Source organism: Gossypium raimondii, chromosome 11 (assembly GCF_025698545.1).
Source record: "Gossypium raimondii isolate GPD5lz chromosome 11, ASM2569854v1, whole genome shotgun sequence".
In the NCBI taxonomy this organism is placed as follows: domain Eukaryota; kingdom Viridiplantae; phylum Streptophyta; class Magnoliopsida; order Malvales; family Malvaceae; genus Gossypium; species Gossypium raimondii.
This window is the reverse complement of record NC_068575.1, coordinates 35,871,830-35,889,515: the sequence shown is the minus strand read 5'-3', so window position 1 is coordinate 35,889,515 and position 17,686 is coordinate 35,871,830. Positions and strand designations below refer to the sequence as shown.

Below are 17,686 nucleotides of genomic sequence, written 5' to 3'. Positions count from 1 at the left end.
TATTTATACTCAATGTTGCGTTTACATGGACTGATTATTTAACTAGTAGATGAAGTACATGATTATTTAACTACATAAACAAATATAATGGTTTTGCCTTTTAACTTAATGAGTAAACATTTATCAAAATGACGTAGCTTTGCCTTTTAATTTAATGGTTTTGACTTTTAACTTTAGAAAAGGTAAACATTTATCAAAAAGACGTAGTTTTGTCTTTTCTTATTCAAATTTTCGAATAACTCGAATTGTGTAATTCATATTCGAGTTAAACCGAAAAATTTAATTTTTATTCGAGTTGATCCGAATAACTTGATTAACTCAAATAACTTGAACTATTTAATTCAAAATTTAAATTTTTTATCGATTTTTTTTAATTGAATCTAATTTTTCTCACCCCTAATTTCAGCTCTGCATGTTAAGTTTTGAATGAGTAAATCTGTATGTGGTGTTTGAACAGTAAGACTATAAGTATAAGATTTTTGCATGAGTTTGTCAACGATTGATATGATAAGTAATTTGCATGTACAAGAGTAGTAATAGTGAAATTATATTTCTAAGCAGTGGTTGTTGGTTCGAGATAGATATCTGGATCTCGAGTTTTGAATTGCTATAAGTGAGAATCAGGTGAGTCTCTACTCTGACTCTTACATATATATTGTTCATATTGAAGCATATCTATATGAAAGTGATCAAACTAAAATATGAAAATCTTGGATAGTATAGTATGAATATGATACTTATACAACTACAGGAATAAATTTATTATTAGATTAAGAGATAAGTCGGTCTGCTTGAAAATAAGTTCTAAGGGATGTCTGAAAAGTGTCATGAACTTATGAAATCTTGGGTCTGGGGTATGTGTTTGGGTCTGCAGTGGTATATAAGGAAGTCCGTCGGAATTGTAAATATGAACTCTGGTATGAAACTCGGAAGGAAAATGTTCATGGTCATGGCATACTCTGAAAAAGATCTATTGAATGACATTATATCTAATGGGGTTCTCTGCGTGTTCTAGGGCGATGATGGGCAAACCTCACTTAATGTGAGTTTAGGCAAATTCATATCGCAAACATGACAGTTTTAGGGATGCCTATGTGGCATCTTGTCAGCCTATATGACATCCTGTCAGCCTTTGTGGTGTACTCTGAATGAATCACCTTTGTGGATGAACCGCTTTTGTGGCATACTCTGTATATATAACCGTTGTGGCATACTTTGTATATATGGCCTTTGTGACATATTCTGTAATAATGACTTTTGGGGTGTACGGTATATTTTTTTTTTGCCTTCGAAGTGTTCTATGATATTCGCCAGGACAGTAAACACGAGATTTTCTATGAATGCTTTTATAGCGTACTCTATTAGGCTTGTGTGATATGAATTGTCAAGAATGTCTGGTAAGATTTGAATCTAAATTGTCTGTCATTATTGTAAGATATGAGTAAATTCTTTTAGTTCTATAATAAGTAAAGTTAAGATGAAATATTAATATGTTTTGGGTTATGAGTGACTAAGTATTAAGGGTTTTCCATGAAAAAGATATGTGTATATGTATGTTAAGAAGGGTATTCGTTATGATGATATGTAAATATGGAAAGTGGGGGGTTTTGTATCTTCTACTAGAATTATTCTGAATTTAAGTTATTGTTACCTTGAATTATGGGATTCTGATATATCATAATATGGAATTTGTCCGAGTAGTCTATGCAGTGATTTATCATAGTGAATATGTATGGTACTGAATCAGGGTATTTCTGAGTATGAATTGTTGGTATTATATTCTACATAAGTATTCGACAAACATATATGTATCCGTCCGTGATAAATGTCAATGAACAACTTTTTAAGATAAGAGCATGAGTTAAGGCAATGATTATTGGAGGTGGTTTCTGAAGGTATGTACTATTAAGAAATTATTATGAGACAAGAGAGTTATGAAACATTTGGAAGGATTTTTTCAGTTAGCTAAATAAGGAAGATTCAGTATGATAAGAGTAAGATAACTAGTGTATAAGAGAATGATAAAATTATGGTGGTATCTACCGGAATAAATAATGCAGAATGATGGTTGGCATATTAATTCGAGCAAGATTGCAAAGTATCCATCAAGGTATAGTTAATGAGCTCACTAAGTACCCTTATACTTACAAGATCTGTTATTTCTTTTCAGGTATTTGATATGAGACTTCGCCTGGAGAGACAATGCTAGGAGTACGCCAAGGTGGTGACGGAATGAGCTATTGTGCATACAGTGGATTTGTGGCGTAGTATAGGAATACACCCTTCGAGTCTGTAATAAATAAACTTCCATTTTGTAAGGTTTGAATCGAGTTTGTTGTAATCAAATATATTTTAAATACATCCATTTTTTTTCTTGTAATAAGTATTTAATTAAAGTGTCACAATACATGTTTAAAGAATTAGGTAAATGCAAGTTGTTTTCTTTAATGATTGAGTTTTGTGTAGTAACACCCGAATCTAAACTCGGTGAATCGGGTGAAATTTGGGGCATTACATGTTCAACTCTTATAGCTCAGAATCCATAACTATACAAAGCTTTTAAGAGTTCTTACACTACCTCTTTCTTCAATTCACAAGTACAAAAGGGTAAGGAAGCTTACCATTTCCCAAGTTTCTCCACTTCTCGACTTTAATTCATATGGTAATTGTAACATGTAAAGCTTGCTTCAACCTCATCCTCTTCTTCTTCGGAGTGAATGAAGAAGACGTGCTACAAAAGAAGAAAATTTGATAAACAGAATTGAAAATAATCTTGTTTCTATATTCCTAAGGCACGGTAGGACGGCTAATTTATCTCTCTCACACTCAACCAGACATAGCACATGCAGTTAGTCTGGTAAGCCAATTCGTGCATAATCCTCAAGAATCTCATATGCATGCAACATTGTGAATTTTGTGCTACCTAAATTCTACCTCAAGAAAATGTATTCTCTTCTCCAAAAATGTCCATCTCAAGATAGAAGCCTTTATATATGTGAATTGGGCTAGTTCTCTAGATGATAGGAGGTCTACAACGAGTTATGGCATGTTCGTGGGAGGAAACCTACTCACTTGAAAAAGCAAGAAGTAGAGTGTTGTTCCTCGATAAAGTGCATAAGCTTAATATAGGACTATGGCTTAAGGTGTCTGTGCGCTTTTATGGTTGTGAAAGATATTGGAAGAATTGAAATTTTTGGACGATAATGAATCATCCTTGTAATGTGAAATTTTTAAATGAATGGTTAAATAGCACATTGTCACGATACTGTGACAAGAGTGAAACCTTGAGCCATAGCCCTATATTAAGCTCAAAATCCAGTGCAACACGATAAGACCAAACACATTGAAATCAATCACCATTTTATCAAAGAAAAATTAGCTAATGGTCTCTTGAGCCTATTTCATTTAACGTTAGATAAACAATTGGCCGATGGCTTTACCAAATGGCTTATTTATAAGACTAATCACAATCTACTCTGCAAGTTCTGCATGCGGGACATCTACAAACTAACTTGAGGGTGAGTGTTGATAGCCTTTTATATAGTTGTAATTAATAGATTATTAGGAATGTGAATTAGTATTATTTCCTTATTTGTCATTATTTCTTGTGTATATAATCATATGCATATTCTCTAAAAATATGAATGAATTAGTAAAACTTTCCTTAATATTATTCATTGCCTTCTTTGATTATTAGCGGTATATATATTAAGAATGATTGTGTTAGGGATAGATTGTCTTAGGTCATATATGGTATTGATTGCTCTACTATGCTTAAATTTGTGATTTAGTCCATATACCTTTTCCGAAAAGAGTCTATATGCTTTTATTTGATGTAATTGTTTCCTCTACTATTATAATATCATTAGTTAGTCTAAATAATTTTTCTCTTAAAATGATGTAATGGATTTAAAAAAAACACTTATTTCAACTCATCATATTAAAATGCATTTTTTTGTTGGAAGCATATGTGTTTAAAATTTAACATAAACATTTTAATTAAAATAATTAAATATTTGAATTATATTACAAAAACATAGGGACCAAATTGTGTTGAAAATTACAATATAAATTTTAAATTTTAAATTTAAGTATAGTAGAGATCAAAATTAAAATTTAACATTATAAAAATATATAATAATGTTAAGAGAAAGAGAGAGAATAAATGGATTCGAGTCAACAAAAGAAACCTTGTTATTACTTTTATTGTAATTATATATTTTTAAAAATTTTATATTTAATAATTTTTATTAAATAAAAAAAATTATGAATTTAATTTTTCTATATATAATACTTTTATTAGTGTTATTGTATATTGGTTCACACTATCTACATTTTTCTCAATATATAATCTTACATATGTTACATTATTTAGTGTAACTTTCATAAGAGTTTTTCTAACAAGTACTTTATAACACCCCTCGACCAACCCAATCATTGGTCCTAGTTACGGGATGCTACAATCGTCGCTGGAGCAACTACCGACAAAAACATAGTAATTATATCAATCAAACTGACATTTATAGCCTAAGCACATTCATATTACGTTTCACAACTAAATCCGAGCCTTAATCGAGCTTACAAAAACTTTTTGTTGGCCCGAGCATGAATTGGGACCAAATTGTAAAATTTTGAAAATCTAGGGCCGTCATCGTGATGCCGTCTTCTCCACGTCATGATGTCACCACAATTTTTCACATTGCGACGTCTGGCCACTCGACGTTGGGACATCACAAATTGTCAATTGACGTTGCGAAGAGGAGAGTTTCTCACCTTAACGAGGACTCTGTGGTACATTTTAGACCATTTGGTACCTATTCCATGCCAAGCCAAAACATTAGCTCAATTAATGCATATTATACACTTATAACCTACACAAAATCAGTCCAAAAAAAATATTTAACCGTTCATTTAATTATTTCTAAACTTTCATTCCAACATTTCCACAAATTTGGCAACCATTGTCAATCCAAGTTATACCAATTCAACAAACCAACCTTTGGTTTATAAACATTCATAATCATCCAATTTGCTATGTGTTAACAAACTCAAAATGCCATTCATGTTGTATTCATTATAACACAACATATTACCAATGCATCTTACCACTTTTAACCATGTCATATCAAAACATACTCAATTTATTTATTAGATGATAGATTAAAAATTACTACATGATACCGAACATTACCATTATGTTATGCATTTAATCATTCCACACTTCCAACATTAAACATTTCAAACCAATTTATCCATCCAAGTAAACACATATAACAACATCTATATAAATGTCACATATAACTAAACAAAACATTCAAAAGGCTACTGATTCGACAACTGGATAATGTCGCCCCAAGATGATCCGATCGACAGGATTCTGCAAATGGACAACTACAAAAAAGAAAACAACAATAGAGTAAGCATTTTGAATGCTTAGTAAGTTCATAGGTTTTAGAACAGTAAACTTACCTCAAAACATAATTAACACAATGAATTAGCTAAATACACAACTCTCTTCTCTTCACATTTCACAATAGTAAGATGATATAATCAATTATGATTCGTATAACATTTTAATCTGACAACACAGTTCAATTTAATGTCATTCTATCTGAATCATCAAACATATACATCATTTATATCATTCCTAGTACACATAGTCATCTGAGCATAATTTCATAACATTTATCTGACAATTCCGTTTTAAAAAATATTCCAGTAGCCCGATGAATTAATAAATAAATTCAAATATACGGGGAACTACACCACACCATAAGGCACTGAAGTGCAAATAGAGGCACCGAAGTGCAAACTCGTACAAGCACCTAACTAACCATATTGGCATGCCAATTTTATCCTATCCTTTAATATGTTCACTCGGGCACAATTAACTCGTTTAATCATTTCTTTACAATTCAGTCATTATCTCACATTTTTTAACCAATTTGTAAATAACTCAAATTACATACACATATATACAAAGATTATAATTCAAGTACATATAACAATTAGATATGAATATATATATATATATATATATATATATGTCATATGAACTTGCTTGAAAAATTCAACAAACAAGTTGAATCATAATGACTTATCAACATTTTCTCCTTTTCTTAATTATACTCGACTTGATTTAAATCTTGACCCAAATGATAGTTTAATTTCAATTTACCAATCCCAAATACCTTATATCAATTAATTACATGCATATGAAAATTTAATTTTCATTTTACAAAATTTTCCTAAAGTTTTACATTTTATTCAATTTAGTCCCTAAAGTAGAAAATGTCATATCTTTCAAAATTGAGCTTCGATTTTGAAACTGATCTCAATTACATCCTTTTAAAGCCCTATATTGACAATAATTACCAAAATTTTATGCTAATTTCAAAATATTCACACTTTAGTCCCTATGTTCAAAACTAAAAGTTTCACTTTACAAATTAATCATTTTCATATCTAAACTTAAAACCTAACAATTTAGTACCAAAATATTCAAGACTCAACAATGAAAACTTTTGAAAACTTTAACAGTTTTATAAATTAATCGCCAGGTTAGCTAAATCAAGCTATTGGAATCTCAAAAACATAAAAGTTATAAGAAACGGATTTAAAAAAAACTTACCAATTGAGGACTTTAACATGAAAATGTCAAACCCTATATTTTCTTCCCTTATATGGTTGAAGAAGAAGATGGAAGAAAATGGCTCTTTTCTTTTAATACTTATGTCTTATATATTTTAATTATAACTAATGAACCTTAATTATTTAACTTAAACTTTCATTAATTAAATATAATTGTAATTAAGAAACTTAGTGGATGAATACATCATCTTCCACTATTACTGAGTATAAATGGGTCCAATTGTTCAACTGGTCCCTAAACTAATCTAAAAATCCTTAGCGATTTAACTTTTATCACTTTAAATTTAGTCCTACCACAATTAACCATCTAATTGACAAAATTAAAGGACCAAACTTTAATTAAACTTTATACTAACCCCGTAAATATTAAATAATATTTATGGACTCACTTATCAGAAACGGGGTTCCAAAATCACTGTTTTTGACACCACTGAAAAACGAACTGTTATATACTTACTATATATATTGTGCAAGGAAAATGCTAAATATGGTTAAGATGTGATATTAACAAAAATATGTAATTAATGAATTAAATTTTCAAATTTAGTAAAATAACATTTTAAATATAATTTTTAAATAGTAATTAAATAATCTTTAGCTAGTATTTATGTGTTTATAGGTTACACAAGTAAATCTTTAGGAGGCATTTGGATCAAAGAATGTTAAGTATTGGGTTTTTTTTACGTAAATAAATTGATTATTTACGAAAATGACATGTTTTTTACAGTGCATGTTGGTGTCGGCCATCTCACCGCCAGCACCACCCTCCATCATCCCCCAATGATTGCTCGGTCTATAAAAACTGATTTCTTTTGGTATCGGCACTGTGTTCGCTGGCATTGGTATGTCTTTTTTTTCTAAATACACTTAAAAATACGAGTATTCCAGGATTAAAACAAGAAATAATAATAATATTTTATAGGTGTCGATGTTCTTGTTACCAATACCGATTCAAATTTTAATTTTTTTTATTTTTTGTTTTTAAGTGTCGGCATTCATGTTGTTGGCACTGATTAAAATTTTTAAAAAAATTGATTTTTTTGCTTTTCTGGTGTCTGCGTTCTCTTTACTGACACTGATGTGGTTTTTGAATTTTTCTTTTCCCGGCATGCTCTGGTTGCTTGGTTTTTGCTCACGCATTTTCCTTACCTTCTTCTTTTATTTTCACCAGTCTCGGCAACTAGAGTACGCCAGCAAAATTTTTTTTCAAAAACCACACAGGTGTTGGCAAAGGGAACGTTGACACAAAAAAAATCATTTTTTTTTAAATTTAAACCGGTGTCAGCAATGACAATGCTGACACCTTTTAAAATATTGTTTTTTTTCCTTTTTTAATCCCAGAATACTCGGATTTTTAAGTATATTTGAAAAAAATACATATTGGTGCTGACGAACAAAATGTCAATAAAAAGAAAATCATTTTTTATAGATCGGACAATCATTAGAGGATGATAGAGGTGGTGCGATGGTGAGATGGTCTGGTACCAACATACATGTAGAAAACAAGTAATTTTGTACAAAATTTTACATTTGAGTTATTTTCATAAATAATCAATTTATTTGAATAAGTTATGAAAAAAAACTTTTAAGAATTAGGATATCCCAAACTAGGCGGCTAATTTTAATAAAATGACGTTTTCTTAAAAAAAAAGTTCACTTATTAAATTAAAAAATATCCCAGAATACTCGTATTTTTAAGTATATTTGAAAAAAATACATATTGGTGTTGACGAACAAAATGTCAATAAAAAGAAAATCATTTTTTATAGACTGGACAATCATTAGAGGATGATAGAGGGTGGTGCAGATGGTGAGATGGCTGGTACCAACATACAGTGTAGAAAACAAGTAATTTTGTACAAAATTTTACATTTGAGTTATTTTCATAAATAATCAATTTATTTGAATAAGTTATGAAAAAAAACTTTTAAGAATTAGGATATCCCAAACTAGGCGGCTAATTTTAATAAAATGACGTTTTCTTAAAAAAAAAGTTCACTTATTAAATTAAAAAAATATTCTCTCCTACTAAAAATGTGAATGACAAAATTTTCGAACTTTGATTTAAATTATTTTTAATATTTTTAATTAATTATATTTTATAAAAATACATGAAATAAATTTTATAATATATTTTGCAATTTTGTATTGATAAAATAAGTGATTGAGGTTGAAAATTTTTGACAATGTAACAAATTTAGTAGAAAAAGGAGTATACAAAAAAGAATTTGTCTTTGATTCCTCCCTTTCAAAGAAATCATAATTTTGGTAGGCATCAATAATACTAGGTAGGGCCTAAGCCCATAGGTGAAAGGTATACTAGGTTAGTTGGATAGATAATCAAAGCAAATCTCACCTACACCATTCCCCCTCTACTACCCTATCAAATAGATCTTATCCCATACCCTAACAACTAGAGCTGCATAATGGCCGGATGATGGGTTTAGTTCCTATGATTAGAATTCTTTAAAGGAATAAATATATATTTTTAGATGTAACTATAAGAATAACAAGAAAAACGTTTTTCTTTGAGATTATGAAAAGAGATGCATAAATCAAATTAAATAAAACTTGGTTTGAATTATTATTTATTAAATAATTTTAAATTTTAATTATAACAAAAATATAAAAATATTAATAAAAACAATAAAATATATTTTAAATTATAAGATCATTTTAAACAATGAATTAATGATCGATGACCACACTGTATGAAAAATAAATTTATCTTTATCAAGTCTAACTATACTTGTTCAAGGATTAAACAATTTATCTAATCCGATAAATCTAACTGAGTTCGTAAAAAATGATTTTGAATCCATCCTACTCAAATTACTATTTATTAATTAAAATTATTTTTATTTAAATTTAATTACAAAACATATAAATATTTAAAAAATACTTCAATATCAACCCACATTATTTTAGAAAAATGAGCATTCAATTAATAAACCATAACTTAGATTTTTAACAAAATATTTTTAAAACTTTTTAATGTTAAATATTTATTATATTATTATTTTATTATTTAATTGGTGATAATATAAAATTTTAATATTTATTTCTTAATTAATTTAAATTAATTAGAGAAATTTAATTGTGGCACATATATGATGTCGTCATTTTCATCATGATAATTTTTAATGCGACCCACAATAATTTTGGCTTGATACGTGGCACTTTGTAATTGGTCCATAAATTTTCCTCATCTATAGAGACTCTAATTTAGGTTAAATGCTCAAATTGACATCAGACCTTTTAGGAATTACTCATATAAGGGTCAAACCTTTCAAAATGTTTATATAAGGGCTTAACCTTTACAAAAGTGCTCAAATGAAAGCCAAATCTTTCAAAGTGCTCAAATAAGGACCAAAACTTTTTGAGAGCGTTCATATGAAAGCCAGACCTTTTTGAAAGTGCCCAAATAAGGACTTTTCAAATGTTGTATATCATGTCTTAAATTATGTTTTTATTACTTTTATTTTCAAGCAACATCTTATTAAACTGTCATGTATTTTATTCTAAGTACATTAGAATATAATCACTTAATTTTTACTCAAATTGGGTTGAAGTGCGTAAAAATCCTTACTTGAACATTTTTGTAAAGATTAAGACCTTATAAAAGCATTTTCAAAGGTTTGACTCTTATATGAGCAACCCCTAAAAGATTGAGCGTTAATTTGAGCATTTAACCCTTAATTTATTATGATTTACGACTGAACTAGAGATTCTTTTAAAAAATGTTATTTTTTAAAAGAATACAATTAACAAGTTTTTAAGTTTTATATTTTATCCTATTATTTTAAATTTCACTTAACAGCATATGAAAAAAACCCATTTTTATATAATTTTTATGTGAAAACCTTATTATATATTTGATCTAAATTCTTTCCTTGAACAAACATTATTGTAGGTGAAATTTCATTTTTGTTGTTGACTGGCTCTTTCCAAGTAATGATAAATGAATAATCTTATAACCATTCAAAGATTGTTCATAAACTAATTAATATATGTAAAAAGGAAAGAAATTTGCACTCCATTTTCCATTAGTCAATAAACTAATAGTGTGATTGGGTTGTTAAGTTGCGTACTTCTTTTTGTTTTCAAATGCAAAATATTAAAAAAAACATGTTTATTTTCTAATTACACATATGTAAATACATACTTATAAATTAATGCTGCCATTCACGTAAAATTATCTCTAAAAATCTATAAAACCCAAGTTTCAAATTCAATAATATTCTTTCTTTTTTACTTTATATCTATATTATACTCAAGATTTTATGTAAATTAGTTCACCAATCAATCGAGTATCAATTCAATTGAGAATTAATTGAAAATTTGTTCATTTTACAAAAAGTTATAATAAAATTTTATATAAAATTAATTAAAATTTATATATAATAAAATTTTAATGTATAGTAATATTAAATATTTTAATTCTACCATTTCAATTAAAATTTTATATAAAATTTATATAAAATTTTAATAAATATATTTATTCCATAAATCCGTGAATTAATTAATAGTAATTCAATTTCAATTAGGGTTGGCTGACTTACCTTTTAAAATACGCACAATTGCAATATACACACAGGGAGACCAAATTCAACCTAATCCCTAAACGATCATGATGATCACCAAAGGAGAAACATAAACAAAATTGACTAATCAGAGTTGAAAGAAGGGAATTCCCTTTCTATATTCCAATTAATTTGTAAAAGAAGAAAACTTTTCGTTCCAATTTTCAAACTTGATCAGCTGAAAAGAATAGAGAAAACAGGCCATTATATTTCATTGAAACAAATGCAGCACCTTTCTGAAAAATGATTGGTCCTGCAGGGGACAATCAAAGTCCCTGAATGACAGCAAAAAATTCTCATCGTTTTAATATATAAATATAAAATATTATTTTATGAGCTTGATCTATCTCATATCATCCGCAATTGTTTTTGGTATTAAATTAATGGGTGGTTTAATTGAATCATGTTTTTATGGGTGACCTAACTTCTAAATTGTAATGGGTAAAAATAGCCGACAAAGCATTATTGGGAAGTGCTTATACAATGTAAGCATGGGGGCCCCAAACTCTCTACATCGACTTTCTAGTTAAGCAATGATCCGGATTCCTGCTGATGAATCATATCCTGGCACCATTATAACTCTTTCAAACTCTTCTCAAATGTTTTCTACCTACTTCTCTCTTCCCCCTTTTTCCCTTTCTGTCTATTTTTGCTATTAGTCCTTATACTATACATTAGTTATGAACTTAGTTTTAGTTATTTTTAATCTTTATACTTTTTAAAATTTTTAAATTTTAATCTTAAAATAAATGATAGTAATTAAATATGTTAAGTCAAGTTCTATTATTAATCTCGTACTATGCAAATGTTGGATTTCCTCTTATTTTCTAATTTAATCATTGTTAGTTCTTGTACTTTTCAATTTTAAAATTTTAGTATTGACTCAAGCAGTAGATGTTAAATCAATTAATTAAAATGATAAGACTATTCTATAAGTATTACATAAAAATAACAAACTGAAATTGCATTACATATACTGAAATTCAAAATTAGAAAAATTATAAGATTTTTTTTCCCTTCTAAACAAACAAGAAAACAAGGAAACTACCATCCTTCATGATGATTGAAACAATAGGAGATAGTGGACATCTTTTTCTAATCTCCATACTCATAAATAAGCAAGAGAAAAAACTGCCCACCAAATTAATGAAAAATAGAATAATGGATATCAAGTGTTAATACTTGGTAAGCAAGGTGACGTGATTACCCATCCGATCCTAACTAGTTAAATCAGGCATGGAGTGGGAGACAGTTCATGGGTGTATTATAAAGGGAACTTGTTAATATCCAATGATGTTCCGCCCTTTATGCATCATGATTTCAAATTATATAGGCAGCCTTTAATAATTAACCCAAAATTTCTGCCATCATCAAACTTTTCTTCTGTGGAAACAAAAGTAATTAATCTTTGGATGTGTGCAAAAATATAGGTCATCACATATATAAAAAGATAAAGGGAGATAGGAAAATAAATAAAAAGGGTTTTGAGGACAAAAGTTAGACAAAGAAAAAGTTGGCTAATAATTGAAACATACGTACACAAAAAAGCAGCCATAGGAAGGGAAAAAAAAAGGGAATAAGTGATAGTCGAGGAGTAGCAATAGTTAAAATTGGTACGTTAAAGGGTGGCCTAAGTGCTGGCGAATCATTCTCTTGATGTGATTCCCGTTACAATGTGAATTGTGGGATTTCATAACATAGAAAAAGAGAGGAAATTGCCTTTGTTTGTTTGGTATACTGAGATAATTGGAGTGGGGTTGGATGGTAGACGCTAAAGAATTTAATTCCCTTCATTAATGTAATCTTTTTTTCTCTTAAATAGTATTTAATATTTTAATAAATTCAAGATTCGTATAATTTATTGATTTTTATTATGGACTTTCTATACCTAAAATAAAATAAAAAATAGTCAATTCATTTCCTTTGATTAATAATCATAGCTACCCCAACCCACACCCTCTTTCTCCCTCCAAAAAGTCTTACTCATTCTCTTCCCTTCTTAAGACCCTTTTGCACCCTCGTTATCTTTCAATCCACTCCCTCTCCCTCTCTTTCCTTCACCCCCTTCTAACCAAAAAAAAAACCCACTTGTGTAGACAAAATTTCAGCTTGATGGGTATTGATGATGCATGTAATACAGGCCTTGTTCTTGGGTTAGGCTTTTCATCAACCCTGGGAACTCCATCCAAGGCCAACAACAATCAAACTCCCAAGAAATCATCTATGTCCATGGCAGCAGCAAGTGTCGAGCCATCGCTGACGTTGGCGTTATCCGGTGAGATATACCTAGTTAATGATAATAGCAAAAAGATTGATGTGAACAAAGGCGTTGGTTGTCTTCACAACCATGAGGAGCCTGGCTCCGGTGATTTGTACCGTCAGGCTTCTCCCCATAGTGCTGTTTCTTCATTTTCTAGTGGTAGGGTGAAAAGGGAAAGAGACCTTAGCTGCGAAGAAGTGGAGGTAGAGAAGAATTCCTCCAGAGTTAGTGAAGAAGATGAAGATGGTGTTAATGCTAGAAAGAAACTCAGGCTCACCAAAGACCAATCTGCTTTGCTCGAGGAAAGCTTCAAACAGCATAGCACTTTAAATCCTGTATGCTCTTTCATCTCTCTCCAATTCTCTTTATCTGATATTGATTATCATCACTAACAGCTTGATTATTGTATTAATCAAATCTCTCTCTTTTTTTTTTTTTTTTTGTTCTTATATTTTATGCTAACAGAAGCAAAAGCAAGCTTTAGCAAAGCAATTAAACCTGAGGCCTAGACAGGTTGAAGTATGGTTCCAGAACAGGAGAGCCAGGTAAATTGATCATTCTTCTGTTTATCTCTATACCAAAAGGCAAACGAAAAGAGAAAGGCTTCTATGTACACCAAAGGACAAGTGCTTAAAAGCAACTGACCTGACTTCAATGTTACTTACAAAAAGAATTATGGTTTCTGTGATTGACAGGACAAAGCTTAAGCAAACTGAGGTAGATTGTGAATTCTTGAAGAAGTGTTGTGAGACACTAACAGATGAAAACAGGAGACTGCAAAAGGAGCTACAAGAACTCAAGGCACTGAAACTGGCTCAACCCTTTTACATGCACATGCCAGCGGCTACTCTCACCATGTGTCCATCTTGTGAAAGAATCGGCGGTGTTAGCGATGGCAGTTCCAAGAACCCATTTTCAGTATTGCCTTCAAAGCCTCATTTCTATAATCGCTTCACCAATCCTTCTGCAGCATGTTGATTCCAAGTTCGTTAATTACAACTTAAAATCAGTAGCCAAAGAAAGGACGAGAATAGACCCTCCCCATAACCCCTCTATTTTTTGGTTAAGGGCTTGTAGCGAATCAAAATTAGTGTGGACTATAAATTAATTTGTAGAAAACCAATAGTAAAAATTACTGATCAATCTCCTCATCCATCTTTATATGTTTTTGTAAATATTCATTAGAAATTAAGATATACTAGTATATCTATCTTTTATTATTCATTCTTTTGTTCCATCTTTTAATGATACACTTGTTGTTTCCATTGCTTTGATAATATGGAATGAATAAAGATTACGATTTATCTCATGGAAACACTGCTTTGATCCTTGCGTTTTATTTTTAATTATTTTGACTGCTTAGAGAAAAAAAAGTATAAAGTTGCCTTTGTGTTCATATTCAGTTACTTTTCAAGCTTTTCGAAATGCGAAAGGTTTGGAAAATCTTGTTGAACATCATAGCTAGAAAACATGAAAACTTCTAATTATTACACATTTATCCACAAATACTTTCCAAGAATTTGAGTTTTAATTAAAAAGAAATTTGTTAGGATAAATGAATAAAATATCTATGCATGTATATATACGTTTAATGTAATGAAGAGTTAGTAGTATATAAAATAGTGGAATGTATGTATGGGAGAAATGGGTCCTCCCACTTACATGGTGGAAGAGTGTCCACCTTTTTGGGTGTCTCAAATGAAGAAGAAATTGGGATAATGATAAATCAGTTGGAGGTTATGATTAAGTGAGAGAGGAAAAGGGTGTGGGGTGTTGGAGGTTAGCTCACGTGTATATGTCTCTAATTTCAGTCGTCTTCAATTTATCAGAAATTTTCTTCCTTTTTTTCTTTCTTCAATTTTGGTCGCATATTACTTTCGTTAATATTTAAAGTTTTGAGACTTCGTCTCAATTTAATTGTGAATTTATTAAAAATTATAAAAGAACAAATATTATTTGACGGGATATTTTATGTTTTCATATAAAATCTAGAAAATACATTATAAATTCTAGTCTCTCAATTTTATCATTTTAATTAAAGATATATTTAATATTTATATCAATTTTTTATAAATTTACTAAATAATTACTTTCATGAATAGGTCATAATCTAATATATACTAATATGGTTATAAGATAAAATTAGAAAGCACTAGTGTGCAAAGGAAAATAGTACTAAAAAGAAATGGGTGGTGTGAGGCGTGTAGAGAAGGAAAGAGTGGATGATTTCACTTGAAATATCCACTAAGAAAGAAATATAAAAAGTAAAACTATTTCATACGTTTTTAATCTATACTTATATAATGCGTGAGATTGAATCTAAAAACTATATTATTTTTAAAAGTGAAATATTTAATAATTGAATCTAAAAATTTTATTTATGTTTACTTTATCATTTTATTTATAATTAAATTGTTAAATAATATTTAAAAAAACATAACTTTACAACATTTAGTAGAAACAAAATTAAATAAAGTGGTATATATTTTCAAAATAAAATAAAATAAAACCATATTTATGAAAAAAAAAGGGGGGGGGGGTTGAGAAGGGAAAAGTGGATGGGCTTGGTCAGATGCTCTTTCTTTAAGGGAGCTGGTAGGTCATATCCCACGTGATGTCCCAATGGCTCACTTTTGTTCTTTTATTTTATTTTTTCTTCACAAAAATAATTATAGAGAATTTTGAATGGAGGTCAGACAGACGACCTTCTATATTTCTATTAGATGGGACCCTCTTTTTCCCTAAACTTCTCCTTCCCTTAAATTCTCAAATTCCCTTTTGATTTAAATTCCAAAAACTCATCCCAAAAGTTACATATTCCACTTCTCCTTTCATCATCAAAAGTGTTCCTCATTTTCATTTTTATTAAACATTTGGTATTTTGGTTTAATGATAATGTCGAAACCATGAAAATTTTGACCACTTTAAACTTGAATTTCACTGATTATTTGTATTTGTAATTTAGAAAAAAAAGTGATGGTTCAACTTTGGATTAAACTCCAAGTTTTTTTTTTTTCATCAATAAGTCAAGTGAGAGTTTCATGGGATGGGTTCTCGCAACTTTGCAAGTAATGCATGCATGTAGTCGTTATATGCACGCTATCGTGATTGGTGTCGACAGTTACAATACATGAATGATGAGAAATTTCTCTTTAAAAAGTACTACTAGCTTCGATGCATTAAATTTGAGATTTTTTTTCTATATATTCTAAAATTTATTGGAAGTGAAATTAATTTTAAAAATAATTTCGAATATATTCTTAGGACATGGATTCAAATATATATACGTACTCATGAACTCACTATCTTCGAATATATACGTACACGGTATTATAATTGATGGCATGAAAATTATGGTAAGGGCCAGTAAAATGATGAGAGCACTTTCGTGGAAAGAAGAGGGGAGTTTCCAGGAAACTACTCATTCTCTCGCACTATCATCATCATATATCATCGCTTCCATCACCGATATTTTACCATTGCCATCAGCAGTATATGAACTCTTCAACCCTCTCATTTTCAACTGAAAAGGCAAAAATAATGATTCATTTGACGAAGATTTCTTATCTGGGTAATTAAAATCAAGGGGAGAAATAGCAAGTTCTAGAGTGCGGAAAAGTTGACATATCTCCTTTAATTAAATAAACAAACGATTCAAAATTAATCAATTAATCTCATCTTTTTACATGATTATAGATTTAGCCTTACGTGTGTGCCAACGTAAGTATACCTAAAAGAAACATCAATTGACATGTGTCGTATGTTGGCTAATTTGTCGGTCCATGGAGGGGTTTTCTTAATACCAAAAGTTGGATATGGCATTATCGGACAGATCTTTGCATTATTTATTTTGTATTCTTTTTTCGTCAATTAAGGTTTGATAGCAACTAAGCTGGTTTTTAATGAAAACAAGGTTATATTGAAACAGCACAGCATAATAATATAAAAAACATATGAGCATGAGTTGTTTTGTCTTTAAATGACGCCTCCTCCAATTATGGATAGCTTGATTGCTGTTTGCTGCCTGAACCAATGATAAGCCATTTTTATTATATAAAAAGAAGGGATTGTCAAGATCAAATTATTTATATTTAGTTTGGTGGATTTTGATTTGGAGAAAAGAAATGGGGTGTCAAATGATGAATTGTGTAGCCTTTTGGACTTGGGTTGGACTTTTGATAAAAAAAAAAGT

At 29.6% G+C, this 17,686-nt stretch overlaps 1 protein-coding gene across 1 annotated transcript; it reads left to right on the top strand.

Moving 5' to 3' along the window:
- Window positions 1-13,197: 13,197 nt before the first annotated feature.
- LOC105804079 (homeobox-leucine zipper protein HAT22) lies at window positions 13,198-14,809 on the top strand. The gene is made up of 3 exons (XM_012636576.2): window positions 13,198-13,829; window positions 13,960-14,039; window positions 14,190-14,809. The coding sequence occupies exons 1-3, from the start codon at window positions 13,347-13,349 to the stop codon at window positions 14,470-14,472; spliced, it is 846 nt and encodes a 281-aa protein (XP_012492030.1). The 5' UTR covers window positions 13,198-13,346; the 3' UTR covers window positions 14,473-14,809.
- Window positions 14,810-17,686: the final 2,877 nt, after the last annotated feature.

Coding starts and splice junctions, on each gene's coding strand:
- LOC105804079 (XM_012636576.2), top strand. CDS start 13,347: ATGGGTATTGATGATGCATGTAATACAGGCCTTGTTCTTGGGTTAGGC. Junction 13,830..13,959: donor AGCATAGCACTTTAAATCCT/GTATGCTCTTTC, acceptor TTATGCTAACAG/AAGCAAAAGCAAGCTTTAGC. Junction 14,040..14,189: donor TTCCAGAACAGGAGAGCCAG/GTAAATTGATCA, acceptor TGTGATTGACAG/GACAAAGCTTAAGCAAACTG.